Source organism: Hyaena hyaena, unplaced genomic scaffold (assembly GCF_003009895.1).
Source record: "Hyaena hyaena isolate Hyena2069 unplaced genomic scaffold, ASM300989v1 scaffold_95, whole genome shotgun sequence".
Lineage (NCBI taxonomy): Eukaryota > Metazoa > Chordata > Mammalia > Carnivora > Hyaenidae > Hyaena > Hyaena hyaena.
The window spans coordinates 423,898-438,988 of NW_024080727.1; the positions used below are offsets into that span (position 1 = coordinate 423,898).

Genomic DNA, 15,091 nt, shown 5'->3' on the forward strand with positions numbered 1-15,091 from the left:
AACAGGGATCTCTTTCTTTTGCCTCTGCCCCCACGGCCCCTATCACTGCCCCCAGAACATCTGCCCCCTCATGTCCACCAAACCCTCCTCCTTTGTCCAGCTCATACTGCTCACCTTCCCCTCCTTTTCATTCTTTTTCCTATGGCCCAACCCAAACTCTCTCTTGGCAGTAACCCTCGGCAACCACTCATTGCTTCCTATCTCTATGGATTTATCTATTCCAGGCATTTCAATGGAAGGAATCATGCAGTGGGTGGCCTTTTGTGACTGATTTCTTCATCTTAAGGTTTTCAGGTTTCATCCATGTTGCAGTATGGGTCAGGTCTTTCTTCCTTTTTAGGACAGAGTAATATTCTATTTAGGGATATACCACATTCTGTTTATTCATTCATTGGTTGATGGATATTTGGGTTGCTTCCACTTTTGAGCTACTTTAAATAATGCTGTTATAAACATTCTAACACAGCTTTTTGTTTGGATATATTTTTTCATTTCTCTCGAGTTTATACCTAGGATTAGAATTGCTGGGTCATAAGACAATATTTGGAGGAACCATGATCATTCCTGTGCTTTACCTGTGAAATGAAAGTTCAGTTCACCTTCCTTAACTTATTAGTATTTTATGCCTTGCACTTCAAAGCCCACACTAAAATAAGAAAGGTGCAAATCTTTCTATTAGTCAACTGAGATCATCAGGTTTTATTTGGCATCACAGACATTTGTTTTTGTATCACGAGACTTTAGAAGCACTGGATCTAAAAAAAATTTTTTTTAATGTGTATTCATTTTCTGAGAGAAAGAGAGACAGAGCATAAGTGGGGGAAGGACAGAGAGAGAGGGAAACAAAATCCAAAGCAGGCTCCAGGCTCTGAGCTGTCTGCACAGAGCCCGACGCAGGGCTCGAACCCACGAACTGCTAGAACATGACCTGAGCCCCAGTCAGATGCTTGACCGACTGAGCCACCCAGGTGCCCCAGCATTGGATTTTTAAAATCCAATGCTGTGTCTAAGCTCACTATTACACAGTGGGGGTGGGGTGCCAGAGATTTTGCTGAGACTCTTATTAACTCACTACTCTCCCGAGCAACTCGTGTTCTTACCTTGGTAATAAAGGAAAAAGCAGGTGAGCAGGTAAGGACAGAATTCCTCCAGATGAGAGCAGAAAGCACAGAAAGCCTTTGGACCTTTGGAGCAAAGCTTCAGAAAAAAAGACTCCACTTTCTGCCCGTTGCAAGCCCAGGAGAGGACCTCTCTGTACTCCTCCAGGGAGAACACGCCGTCATACACCAAACGTGGGAGCACCTGGCTCACATTGAACTCCTTCAATATCTTCTCCTTGTAACTCAGCCACATTTCCGAGAGTTGCTTGGTCCTCTCCTCCTTTTCTCTCCGTGCTGTTGACTCGCAGCAATAGAACCACGGCCTCGCCTCTCTGTCACCCATCTCGGCACCTGTAAGGCTGGTGAATTGTCAGCCTCCTGGGCCTCGCTGCTCTGCGTCCTGTGCTAGCCACTTCCGCGCCACACGGACATCTGGAGGCAGATTCTTCCTGCTGTCCGGAGTTATTATAGATGGGCGGGGAGAGGGGAGGCCTCAGATTAAACCCGCATGCTGACCGGCATGGCCCTAAGAGGATTGTACTGCGCTGATTAGCCCCGTGCAGCAGTTAACTTTAAAAGATGAAGAAGAAAAACCGTCTGGCTGATACCTGTCCTGTTGAAATTCTTATTCTCAGCCCCAGGTGAGCATTTCCTCCTTGGATTCCCCCAAATGGTCGCTTTCAACGTTATGAACGTAACACGCTCACCGTCTCTACTGCATGGTTTCATTCTAATGTCTGAAGCCGTATCAGGAACTATGCGGCGCATGTCTTCCCGCCACCCCAGTTTGGGGTTAGACTTGGCAGAAAACTGTAGGTGGGAGAGGAAAGTAGCAGAAGCCAGTTGTTTAATGGTGTTTCAGCTTTATTCATCTACCTGAGTGCTATTTCTTAGCGGCATAGTCCCCTTCCTTTGAAGAAAATCAAATGCTTCTATTGTAATCACCTGGTTAAATGATTCTATCCCATAAATGACCTCTCTCCTGTGATCTGACCCTGGTGTCCACTTAATGAAGCCAGATTAGAAGAGGGGATTATTGCTGGCTCAGGGGATGCCTCCGCCACAGTGATGCCTCACTGCAGATTGCACAGATATAATTCAATTCTTCCAAGCCAGACCTCATGTTGCCACCTGCCCAGAATTGCCCAGTCTCCGGAGTAACCCTGGGGTGCCCTTGGGGTTCTAGTCTGGGTCTGTGGGTGACCAATTCTTCCCTCGCCCGTGCTCTCTCTCCGTCTGCACATGTGAGTGAATAATGGCTGTGGGGCCCTTCTCCTACCTGGATCATCCGAGTCTTCTCTTTAAAAGTCCCTCTAAGATCAGATGCAAGTAAAGAGGAATGATTTAAAGAAGACCAAAGGTCTCTTACTTTTTTCCAGTTCAGAAAATTGATGAAACAACCGGTGGTTATTGTAATGTTCTGGCCAGTTTGGTTTATAGAAGCAATTATGTATTCTTCTACGGAATCTGGGTGGGAGATTTATTTTTCAGAAATCAAAACTCCCTTGGAATGATCCGGTTGTTGTAACCACAAGAAAAGACCTTTCCTGGCTTTGCTTCTGACCTCTTTGTGACTTTGAGAACATAACTTCCTGTCACCATACTCCACTGTATCAATCATGTGTTTCTGATGTTTTGACATCTTTGAGCTTTGCTGAGCCCCGGTAGGACTAGCCAGTTCCTAGAGAGAACATAGAACCAGGCTGCAAGTGTGACTTTCATATGCAAGCTAACCAATCCAGAGCCCCTCCCCAACCACTTCCTTTATCAGAGGCTCACATTCTAGGTCACCATCCATCCATCTGCTCTAATCACCCCTGGCCAAGTGCCAGACAAATAGGGACAGCCCCTATGCCCCAGAGCCCCCCAAAAGTATCCTAAGCCTGCTTCCCCTGATTCACCCATGACTTCCTGCAGAAACCGCAATTAAGTCTCTTCCACATTTTCCTCTCTCTCCCTCCACCTCCTGACCTACACCCCCTTCCCTTCTTCCCCCCCCCCCCCCCCCCATGGCTCTGCCTGGTGTGGCATGCCTCTTCCCTTGGGAACTATGAATATCAAATTATCCTTTCAATGGTAGTGGTCTTTTGATCTGTTGGCCTCAATATACCTGAATAACAATAAACTCTACATTTGATAACATCCCTTGAAAGTACAAAACTGGGTCTGGGCTGGGACAATCTTGCGAGGCACTGTAGACTGAAGAACTGGGGCAGACAATTACAGAACCCCAGCAAATTTCCTCAGCACCAGCAGTTAAGGTAAATGTGCCCCACATTGAAACTTGGAAGGGAAATAGTGGCATCTAGTGGTAAGCTGTAGTCTCTCAGGGCATTCCTTTTTCTTCATTTTTAAGCTCATTTTTTAAGAGCAGTTTTTTAAAGCACAGCAAAGTTGAACAGAAAGTACAGAGAATTCTCGTACACCCCCTGACCCCACACGCACAGCCTCCCCACTATCAGTGTCTCCCACAAAAGCGGTACATTTGTTGCAATTATGAACCTGCACTAATACATCATCATCACCCAAAGTCCATAGTTTACAATAGGGTTCACTCTTGGTAGTGTATATTCCAAGGGTTTGGGCAAATATATGACAAATATCCTTTATTTATCATCATACAGAATAGTTCCACTGCCCTAAAAATCCACCCATTCACCGCTGCTCCCGCCTCCCACATCTGATACCCACACAAGCATTTTTGCTGTCTCCAAATTTTGTTGCAGGTGATTTTTACTCTAAGATTTTCTTTAGCCAGATTTTCTTATAACCAGATTTTCTCTTTTAACCAGATTTTCTTTCTGGTTGCCCACTTTGTGCTGGTGCATGATATAGAATAATGGTGTGTAAGACAGACAACATCCCTACCCTGGAGAGGAAGTGCAGCTAGAGATTTAAAAAAAAAAAAAAAAAGAGTCAAGTAGACAAATAAAATAATTACAATATAGCTGAAAAAAGCTGAGAGAAAAAGAGGGTGGGGCTACCTTAAATAGAGATCGAGGAGGCACATAAGCTGAAACTGACAGAACGAAGAGAAGTTGGATATGAGAGGGAAAAGGAGATACTATCAGGCAATGTGTAAATACTACCAAGGATGTGTAAAGTCCCAGCGGCAGGAAAAAGCGGAATGTATTTGAGAATGTGAGGGCTCCATGAACCAGCACATGGGCTGTAGGATGCTGGTCATGGGATAACGTCGCAGAGGCCATCAGGAGCTCAGTCTTGCCGGCTTGGTAGGTCCTGATAAGAAATTTGGATTTTCCTATGTTTGCAGTAGAAAGCTCCTGAAGACTTTACCCAGGGAGGGATATGATCTGATGGATGGTTTCAGAAGCTGCTAACATTTTATCCCTTTGCTTTATCATTTGCTCTCTGTAGTTCTATAAATTTTTCCCCCTGAACTATTTGGTCATTACATGAATTGTGACATGTGACCTCTAAATAACATCAGCTTGTTTTTACTAAGAATGGACATGTTCTCTTACATCGCTTTGGAATAATTATCAACTACAGAAATTCACATTAACATCTTATATCACATTAGATACTTTACCTAATATACCATTCCTTTTCCAGTTTTGTCTGGTTGATCTAACAATGCCCTTGATAGCTTTTTTTTTTTTTTTAAACTAATCCTGCCCAGGATCCAATTTGAGGTTTTAAAATTTATTTTTCAGGGGTGCCTGGGTGGCTCAGTTGGTTAAGCATCCGACTTTACCTCAGGTCATAATCTCACGGTTCGTGGGTTCAAATCCCACATTGGGCTCTGTGCTGAGAGCTTGGAGCCTGGAGCCTGCTTCAGATTCTATGTCTCCCTCTCTTTCTGCCCCTCCACAACTTGTGCTCTGTCTCTCAAAAATAAATAAAAACATTAAAAATTTTTTTAATAAAAAATAAATGTATCCCCTAGATTTTTATGTGTGAGTACTTTCATTATCATAATTTTAAAGAAATTCTGTGATTTCTTTTGTTGTTTTCTTTTACTTAAGAATTGTTTACTAGAGATCCTTTTTTACAGGCACCTGGGTGGCACAGCTGGGTTAGCATCTGACTCTTCATCTTGGCTCAAGTCATGATCTCACAGTTTGTGAGTTCAAGCCCCACATTGGGCTCTGTGCTGGTGGTGTGGAGCCTGCTTGGGATTCTGTCTCTCCTTCTCTTTGCTCTTCCTCCAATAGTGTGTGAGTGTGGGGGGGGGGGTGGTGAGAGAGAGAGAGAGACAGAGAGAGAGAGAAAGTACACTCTCAAAAAATAAATAATAAATAAACTTAAAAATTTAAAAAAAAAAACAGGGGCACCTGGGTGGCTCAGTCGGTCGAGCGTCTGACTCTTGACTTTGGCTCAGACGATGATCTCCAAGTTTGTGAGTTCAAGCCTTGCATCAGGCTCTGTGCTGACAGTGCAGAGCCTGCTTGGGATTCTCAGTCTTTCTCTCTGCCCCTCCCCCATTCACTCTATCACTCTCTCTCAAAATAAATAAACATTAAAAATAATTTTAAAATAGAGATCGCTTCATTTCCATGTGGAAAGCCTTTTTTAAAAAGTTGTTTCATTTTTAATTTCTGATTTTATTGCATTGGGATCTAATAGTGTTGCATGTGTATTTCTAGTTTATTGAAGCTACTGAGATAGCTTCTTTATCTCCTGGTATACAATTAATTTTTGTGACGAATATGTATATGCTTAAGTAGTATATGTGTGTGTGTGTGTGTGTATACATACGCGTATGTATACACACACACACACATATATATACATATATACATATACAAACACGTGTGTGTGTACACACACATACCTTTTTATTATATTTTGGGGAGCCTTTTACATGCTTACGTGTGTGTATACTCAAGCTGTCTTGAATAGAGTGGTGTGTTAAATTTTCCTATTATTAGTGTGTTTGATCTCTTTGTGCATTTCCTGAAGTTTGTATTTTATATAGGAGAGTGCTGTGTAGTTTGGCTCATAGATATTTATAATTGCTATATTGTCATTGTAGAATGCGACCTGTCTTACATTATAAAGTGTCCTTTGTCTCAACTTTAATGTTTTTTGGCTTGAAAAAAATTTTAGTAGATCTATGTTCCAAATATTGTATGGGGCATCCTTATACCCACAATTATTTATCTGAAATTCAAATTTAACTGTGCAACATGTATCTTACTGGCAACCCTAAATACAGAAGAATCTTAGGTCTTAGACGTAGATCTTAGACATATCTATTTGATGATAGAGTGCTTTTATACATGCCTAACCTTAGGGCTCGCTGAGTCAGACAACTCCCAGTTCATGATGGACAACTTAGGTAGCTTCATGGCTCAGGATCAAGAGATCAGTCTCTACTATGGTCCAGAAGCAAACCAGAAGCTACTTCTCAAAAACAAAGAATGACATGGGTTTCTTTTTCTCCCCTTAAAGAACTATGCTGTGATTCCCTTATAAGTTCTGTCAAAGGTTACATATGCTATTCTTACCTACAACAAACACTTCAAGCACCATCAAATCTGTTGAATCATTGTGGCCCATGGGTAAAAGTAGCTTGCATAGCTGCTGACCTGATTTAGAATCTTCTGCTCTCACTCCTACTCAAAACTGCAGTCTTTTTGAGTTCTATAGTAATTGGGTCAGAGTAACATACGTGCTCAAATGATGTGTATGTTGTCTTCAAAATCCAAAGAGGCCCACTAGGCATTGTGTCTCTTAACAAGAAAATATCAAGATTCATCAACTTTTTCTTCACCCTAGAGCTGACATCTCTAGATTCCCTCACCTACTGGACAACTAAAAACTTCACTGAATGGCAGTCTCCTGCAATTTTTAATTTTGGGATTTATTTTCCTCTCTGTAGCTTTCAACTGTCTTCCCAAAGTGACTGTAGCATTGTTGATCCTTGAACAACACAGGTTCAAAATGCATGGGTTCACCTATATGCAGATTTTTGATATGTAGTACTGTAAGTATATTTTCTCTTTCTTACGATTATCTTAATAACATTTTTCCTTTTTTAGCTTACTTTATTGTAAGAATAGCACGTAATACATATAACATACAGAATATGTGTTAATTGATTGTATGTTATTGGTAAGGCTTCCGGTCACCTTCAAGTCTTCTGTTATTCATAGTTAAGTTTCTGGGGAATCAAAAGTCGTATGCAGGTTTTTCACTGCACGGGGTATAGGTGCCTCAAACCCCCAAGTTGCTCAAGAGTCAACTGTGTTTGGAATTTCCCGCTTACGAGGTAGAATCAGCAGGAAATTATGAAAGCTACAATATCAGCATGACGACTTTGAAATGGAGGAGCAATCAAAATCCTTGTGGACTAGATTTTGATGTGAAGCTAGAAAGTCCTGGGGCGAAACTATGAATGTATTGCTAGTCTTGCCAACTGAATAAAAACTGCTTTTGATGGCCTTTAATAGGTATAAAGTAAAAGCATTAGCCAGATCAATAGCTGCATATACGGTGCCAGAGATTATGCTTATTTACTCCACCAATGATAGCATCGCTGGAAGAGCAGCTGCAACTAGAGCCTCTGTCTAATTAGATTTATGACAAATCTGCTGTAATTCTTCAACTTCCATTTGTCCTCTACACAGGCCAAACAAGGTGAGGTAAATGGACATCTGGTGAGAAGCACCACGCTGCATCTTTCAAGACACTGAGAGTGGCAGTGGTCCCTGCGATTCCCCCAGGACTGTGGCATTGCATTTGGTTTACTATTTTCTAAGGTTGAGAAAGTTCTAGAGGTTTCCACTTGGTCTTTCATACTAGAATAGCTTTAAACCATGGGTCAGGGAACCACTGTGGAAATTCTGCCAGTTGCTGAGTATGTCTGTTCAAACTCTGCCTCTGAAACTGGGGAAACAGCCACAGTAACCTAATGAGCTCACCATCAGGTAGATCTTAGCCCAACCCTCGAAACAACCCAAATGTCCAACAACAGATAAATGGAAAAACAAATTGTGTACAGGCATACAATGAACTACTACTGGGAGTGGTGGTGGGATGAACGACAGATACACCCACAGAACATGGATAAATCTTAAAATTATGCTGAATGAAAGAAAGAAACAAACAAAAGTACATAGTGTATTCTTTCATTTATAGAAAACTCTAGAAAATGCAAACTAATCTGTAGTGACAGAGAGCAGATCAGTGGTTGCCTAAGAATTGGGGATGGAGGCCCAAGAGAGAAAAATTACAAAGGAGCCTGAGAAAACTTTTTTGGGGGGAAGGGGTCTATGCCAGGCGGTTCCCCACCATGCCAGGCCCCCATGCATTTGACAGTACATAAGTCATGTCAGGATGGGAGGTGATCCAGATGACAGCTGGTTCAGAAGTGACTGGGAAGAATGTGGAGGCAGTGAGTCTCTGTAATTCTGTCCAGAAGCCTACCAGGAAAGAGAATACAAAGATACAGTGGTTTTAGTGCCATACTTTATGGAACTTCCTCCTAGGAGCAGTTTGTGATTCCAGTTAGATTACTCCGGTTAGCTGCCCCCTCCCAGCTTCTGGAATGCTGAATCTGCTCCTAGAGTGGCATTCATTAGCCTCTCCACCTTTATAATAACTGCCAACCTTTATTTTCCAGAGCAATTACTCTCTGCCTGAACTTCACCAGCCCAACTAAGCTCTCCCATTTTGGAATTCCAATGGCATTTATTATCTGTATCTCATCATATGACATGATCAATTAAATTTTACGAACATCGAAAGACACCAGTGTTATGCACATAGACATTGGCATCAAATTGTCTGAGTTTGCATTTCAGCTCTGTCATGCAGTGGCTATGTGACCTTGATCAAGTCACTTAGCCTCTCTGTGGCTTCAGTTTATCTATCAATTTATCAGACATAATAATATTTTTTGTTATGAGTACTAGAGGAATTAATATTTGTAAAGAGCATAGAGTAGTGTATGACACAGTCTAAGCCCCAAGAATGTTAATAAAAATCAATTTGTATCATGGGGCACCTGGGTGGCTCAGTTAAGCTCCAACTCTTGATCTCAGCACAGGCCTTGATCTCAGCGTCGTGAGTTCAAGCCCTGAGTTGGGCTCCGTGCTGGGGGTGAAGCCTATTTTTTTTAAAAAATCAGTTTGTGTCCCAATTATAGTAAGGTTCATACTCACAGTTGCGGGGTACACAGAGATGTCTGTGGCATTTGCCCTAGCCTCCAGCGAGAAGCTAGCAGTTGCCAGTCACCTTTACTTAGAGATCTTCTGTGCCCAGCAGCCTCTGCACTTGGTCAGCCTTGGCATGAAAGCCAATGGCCAATATTCAGAACGTGGCTGCAAGTTGAAACAATGGTGTTGGTCAGAATTCGAGATTAAAGACAGAGCCATGCTGAGAAGGGAGATGTTAACCTTCCCAAGATTTTGGATAACTTGCGATTCAACCAATGCATGATGATATGAGGCTAGCTATGAAGACACTGTGAGCCTATTTAGGCCCCACGCCACTTTCCAGCCCCTAATTACCGCGTGTGCCCCTACCCAAAGGCCCCCATCCCAGCAGTGTGCCCAGCCTCAGCTCCACCCTTGCAGGTGCCCCGACTCCCCTCAGCTCCTACAGTCCCAGCGCTGCAGAGAGCCCCGCCCAGCCCCGCCCCCCATGTCGCTCCTCCCCTCCCTGTCGCCCCGCCTCCTCGCAGCTCCTGTAGTCCCAGCCTGCGGAGAGCCCCGCCCTGCCCCCAGTCGCCCCTCCCCTCCCTGTCGCCCCGCCTCCTCGAAGCTCCTATAGTCCCAGTCTGCGGAGAGCCCCGCCCCGCCCCTCTCCGTCGCCCCGCCCCTGACCGTCACCCCGCCCTTCAGATAGCCGTACCCTTCCCTGTCGCCTCTATATATACTCACACGCTCGTTGCGTCTGAGCCGCCGCTGTCTCCCGGCTTCGAGCACCGCTGCCGTCTCGCCCGCAGAGGCCACCCCCGGGAGCTGCGTCTGTGCGGTGCGCAGCCGGCCGCCATGGCGGCCGAGGCCCTGGTGGCCGAGGCCGTGGCTTCGCGCCTGGAACGGCAGGAGGAGGACATCCGCTGGCTGTGGGCGGAGGTCCGGCGCCTGAGGGACGAGCAGCTGAACGCGCCGGACCGCTGCCCAGCCGAGGGGCCGTGCCTGACGCGGGAGGTGGCGCAGCTCCGGGCCGAAAACCGCGACCTGCGCCACCGGCTGTCCCGCCTGCGGCTGTGCCTCGCGGACGAGCGGAGCCAGCAGGCGAAGCAGGAGAGCGCGGCGCGGGCGGCGGCGGCGCAAGAGGAGGCCGGGCGCGCGACTGCCGGCGCGCAGGTAACGGGACGGCGGGGCCCGCTGCGGGGGAGGCCGCCGGGGGCCGCCGGGAGCCCCGGACCCGCGGCGCCGCGGGCTGCGATCGTGCACGGGTGGAGGTGGTCCCGCCGGAGGGAGGAGAGCGGCCGCGGCGCGCTGCAGGGCCCGCCCCTCGCCGAGCCCGGCTCTGTGCACCTGCTAAGGCCTGGGAACCACTGAGTAGCCCGGACTTTCTTTGGAGTCCTGTATTTCCAGCAGTCGCCAGACTGACTTAATGGCGTGATTTTGCCGTTCTTCCAGTAAATTGCCAACCACTCATTTTCTTCAGTAGCAGAAATAGCATTTTCCTTTGTTTGAAAAAAAAATGCTGGAGTGATTAAAACTCGCTGTTCTTACTTGAGCAGGAAGACCAACAGCTGCGTATACAAACTCTACCGTTCCCTCTAATGAATGGCTGGTTCAGAGCTATTTACGACAGATGGTTTTGTTGTCATTCTCTTTCTGCGATCTCTATATATAACGTTATTATTTAACAATACTTTAATATTTTGGTTCATTGAAGGACAAATTATCGTGGTGCAACCTAATACTTTTTCTGAAGTTTTGAAAGGTTTCTCAGACTGTGGAGTGTTCTTGAGTTCTTTACCAAGGGTAACTGTGGTGCACTCTTAACATCTTCCTAAAATAGTGCATTTAAAGTCCGGCGGCAGCTACACAACCATTTTACAGAGACATTATCCGTTAAAGGTTTAGGGGGAAAACTTTAAAGAGAAAAACATGTTAAATGTACTGAGCAAGAGTGTGAGAAAATACATAGTCAGGAAGGATGGAAATCCAGAAAATGACTCGCCCATTGAGAGTTGTAGGTGGTGGTCAGGGCAGCCCAGCCTCCAACATGGGAAACTTGCTGACTGCTGGCATGTGCCTCTCTTCTGCACGTTTCAGTTGTGTTGCTCTCTCCTGTCATTGCTGTGAGTTATTTATAATTTACCTTTATTTCTCAGCCTCCTTCTAGTCAAAGCCAGGAAAAGAACACTAAAACGAAGGAGGAGGCAGGCAGGCCTGAGAGTGAGGTAAGCTGTTGCCATGGAGATAATGTACAATACGACTTGTCATTTATATATATATATATATTTAATGTTTGTATTTATTTCTGAGAGAGAGAGACAGACAGACAGAGACAGCATGAGCAGGGGAAGATCAGAGAGAGAGGGAGACACAGAATCCAAAACAGGCTCCAGGCTCTGAGCTAGCTGTCAGCACAGAGCCCTATGCGGGGCTCGAACCCACAAACTGTGAGATCATGACCTGAGACAAAGTCAGACGCTTAACTGACTGAGCCACCCAGTCACCCCACGACTTGTCATTTAAATGTGCTTATACAATTAATTGCCTGGGATCGTTAATTAAAACATACTTGCTAGTTTGGGGCACAGTAGTATGTTTAAAACCTTGTAAGCCTTAGATTCAAGTTGTCTTAACTTCAAGATGAGCTAGACAGTCAGCTGTATTTAAATGCTCTTATGTCTAAGTGGAGATAGCCCAGTGTTTCTTTTGTGTTGAAGAAATTAGCTACTATAAATCATTAAAACAACCAGAGTATGTTTCCAGCATAAATACTTGGCAGGAGCTAAGAAGGAATACCTGGCCTCAGAGGGATCAGTCTGGTTGAGATCAGACCAACAGGAAAGACAGCTAGAGAATAAAGTAGTGTGGTGTATAAATAGGTGCTAATTGGACTGTGGCACATGGGTGTTAAACATGTAGCTTAGGGAGATGTGCTAGTTAGAAGAGGTGGGCTCTGAGCTGGACCCTGAGAGCTAAGAAGTGACCAGAAGGAGACTTGGAAATGACCTGTGGTGTGCAGAGTATGGGATGAGACTTACTAGAGGTTGAACAGTTAGAAAAAAGTGGGCCGTGAATGTTAACTCTCTTGTATTCTGATGACTTTCAGGTGAAAAATCAACCCAATTTCGTTAAGGAAAGGTTGAAGCTTTTTGAAATATTGAAGAAAGACCATCAGCTCTTATTTGCCATTAATGACCAAAAGGAGAATACAAGCAATGTGATCACAGTGAGAATGGCTGATGGGAAAACAGTGGAAGGGGAAGTTTGGAAAACAACACCTTATCAAGTGGCCGCTGAAATTAGGTAAACTATAATTTGGAGAAGATATTCTTTATTCAGTATTGTGCCAGTGCTTGGTGGCAGTGTGTTCTCAAGGACTGTGAAGAGTATTTTTTTCTTGCTCAGTTGAATTAAACGAATATTTACTTATTTTTGAGAGAGAGAGAGAGATAGCATGCACAAGCAAGTGTGGGCAAGGGGCAGAGAGGGAGGGAGACACAGAATCCTAAACAGGCTCCAGGCTCTGAGCTGTCAGCACAGAGCCAGATGTGGGGCCTGAATTGGTGAACCACGAGATCATGACCTGAGCTGAAGTCGGTCGCTCAACCAAATGAGCCATCCAGGTGATCACTCAGCTGAATAAATTAAATGTCATTAGTTATTTCCCTCTAGCTTCTAAAGATGGCATTTAAATAAGTAATTGAATATCAGAATAAAATCTCTTCCTCTTTAAAATGCACATTTTAAAGTTCTAATAAAGTTCTAATAAAAATATATAGAAGAGAAAAACAAATAATCCTTGTCAGGTCCCATTACATGGACGTTCATCATCAAGATATTTCCATGAGGTTTTACGGATCTTTTGCTGGACTTGACTCCAAGTCAAGTCATTGTCTCACCAGTAGATAACCATGGGTGTTTCTTCAAACCAAGTTGGCCAGATGGCCTGAAGTTCCAAGCCTGTTTCCTTGTATTTTCCGTGGAAATAATACATTTCCCGTTTACCTAATGAGGTTGTAAAAATTAAGTGAAATACTGCATATGAAAAATACTCTGAAAATTAAAGTGTCTCCAGAAATGTACAAAATGTCTTATCATAGATTGAAGATGTACATATTAACCTTGGAATAAGTTCTTTGACTTTCCTAGAAATTAGATACATTAGTGAAGTTCTGTTATTTTGACCACTGTTAATTCCTAGCATTAAATATAATTTCTGGAAGCTATAGCTCAAAACTGCCATGTAAATAAACTTTGGCTATATAAAAAGCAAACTTTTTCAACAATTGAAGTCCTCAGGTTTCCTTTGAAAACTATGGTTAAGATTGTATTTTTTTCCCCATACTATCATATCCTGTACTCTGAAGTCCCCTCCCAACCCGTTCCCATGTTTTCCAGGAGAGATAAATAGATGTCCTGGGGGAAAATGGCCTTTGAGGCAAATTAAGTTTATGCTTCTTCATGGAAAGTCAGTTTGCTTGTTAGCATATTGGAGACTGAGAAGTCCTACCCTGAAGAAACCAGTTCAAACTTGGGAAACAAAGTTTTTTGATTATGGAAGATGTTCTTCGTTGTACCCCTAATAATATGCATTTCCACAGAGTACCAGTTTATAACCCCTACAATGAAGTTTCAGGATAGATGGGTTATAGGAGTGCCCAAAAGTAAAGTTATCCCAGACTAAAAGATTGAGCAAAGCTTGCATCAGGTAAACCTGGTAAGAAGAAAGTGGTGATCATAATATTACTATCAGACCTCAGAATTTGAGGACTAAAATCATCAAATGGGATAGTGAGACTTACTTCGAAAACACACAAACAGTATAATCCGTAATAACTATTTGTCACAAACCTTTATGAGTTAAATAATGTAGCATCACATGAGAAATAGAAAATTACAGACGCTCAGGAATGGTAGGCTTTTAGACTGCTTTTATCAGTTTGGGACAGATCATATGTGTCTGAATAATAACATTGTGAGGTAAACTTAGTGGTTGCTCACCAGTCTCTGTGGCCTAAGACCTCTTAGCACCAGTGGTCATGTTTTTGACTCCTCAGAACCTTAATAAAATGCAGAAACATACAGCTCACATTCTGTGAGTAAAATGAAGTCAGTTATGAACTCTTACTAAGCATTAAATGACAAGACAAAACAAAGTAAAACTTGAAAATTTAAAAAAAACTCTTCAAAATGACTACTGTAAAGCGAAATAAAAACAAGCCCAGAATTTTAGAAAATACTTCTGAGGAAAATATATATCAGAAATCTGTGGAATATATCCAAAGTAGTGATCAGAAATAGATTTGTAGTGTTGAAGGTTTTTCTGATAAGAATAAAAAGAAACAGACTATGAGTTCAACTCAGGCAGTTAGAAAAAGAACAGATTAACAAGGAGGGATCTCTAAAAAAGTGAATTAAAGATTAGTATTAACTAAAAAATTATCTGGATAAGTAAGGGTTCAGTGAGGTGGCTGGATGTAAAATAAATGATAAATTAATAGCTTTATTAAATTATTCTGCCTGTTGTCTTACTTAACTGAGGGTTGATTGCACAGATGATTGTTTCTGCCCTGGGCAAATGTATGCCTTTCTAAGCATAACATGTAAAGTGAAAATCATTAAGGAAAAGATGGACGGATTCAAACTACACAAAAAATAAAACAAGAAAAATGGCTATGTATAAAAATGACACATAAAACAGGAAATGACAGGCGTGAAAAAAATGTACCACATAAAACAAATGATTGCTCTCAAAGTGTTTTTTTACATTAATAGGAAAAAGATGAAAGCTTCAACAGAAGAATAGATTATCTGAGAAATGTAAACAAAAATTATCTTGTGTTACTGATTGGTCAGAGATTTACGAATAGCAGTTAATACTGA

General features: G+C 43.1%; 1 protein-coding gene and 1 long non-coding RNA gene across 3 annotated transcripts in view; one reads left to right on the plus strand and one right to left on the minus strand.

Moving 5' to 3' along the window:
* Window positions 1–8,229: 8,229 nt before the first annotated feature.
* Window positions 8,230–10,012, minus strand: LOC120233680. Its single transcript, XR_005528889.1, has 3 exons — window positions 9,953–10,012; window positions 9,233–9,391; window positions 8,230–8,491 (listed from the first exon to the last, which is right to left on the minus strand). It is a non-coding gene; the product is annotated as an uncharacterized LOC120233680 (long non-coding RNA).
* A 35-nt stretch (window positions 10,013–10,047) lies between these two features.
* Window positions 10,048–15,091, plus strand: part of TARS3 (threonyl-tRNA synthetase 3) — a 62,623-nt gene continuing 57,579 nt past the window's right edge. For both annotated transcript variants that reach the window (XM_039235048.1, XM_039235049.1), the window contains exons 1-3: window positions 10,048–10,381; window positions 11,365–11,433; window positions 12,315–12,511. In XM_039235048.1, coding sequence (XP_039090979.1) covers window positions 10,064–10,381; window positions 11,365–11,433; window positions 12,315–12,511 — 584 coding nt within the window. In that variant the 5' untranslated portion in view covers window positions 10,048–10,063. The remainder of the gene's footprint in view (window positions 10,382–11,364; window positions 11,434–12,314; window positions 12,512–15,091) is intronic.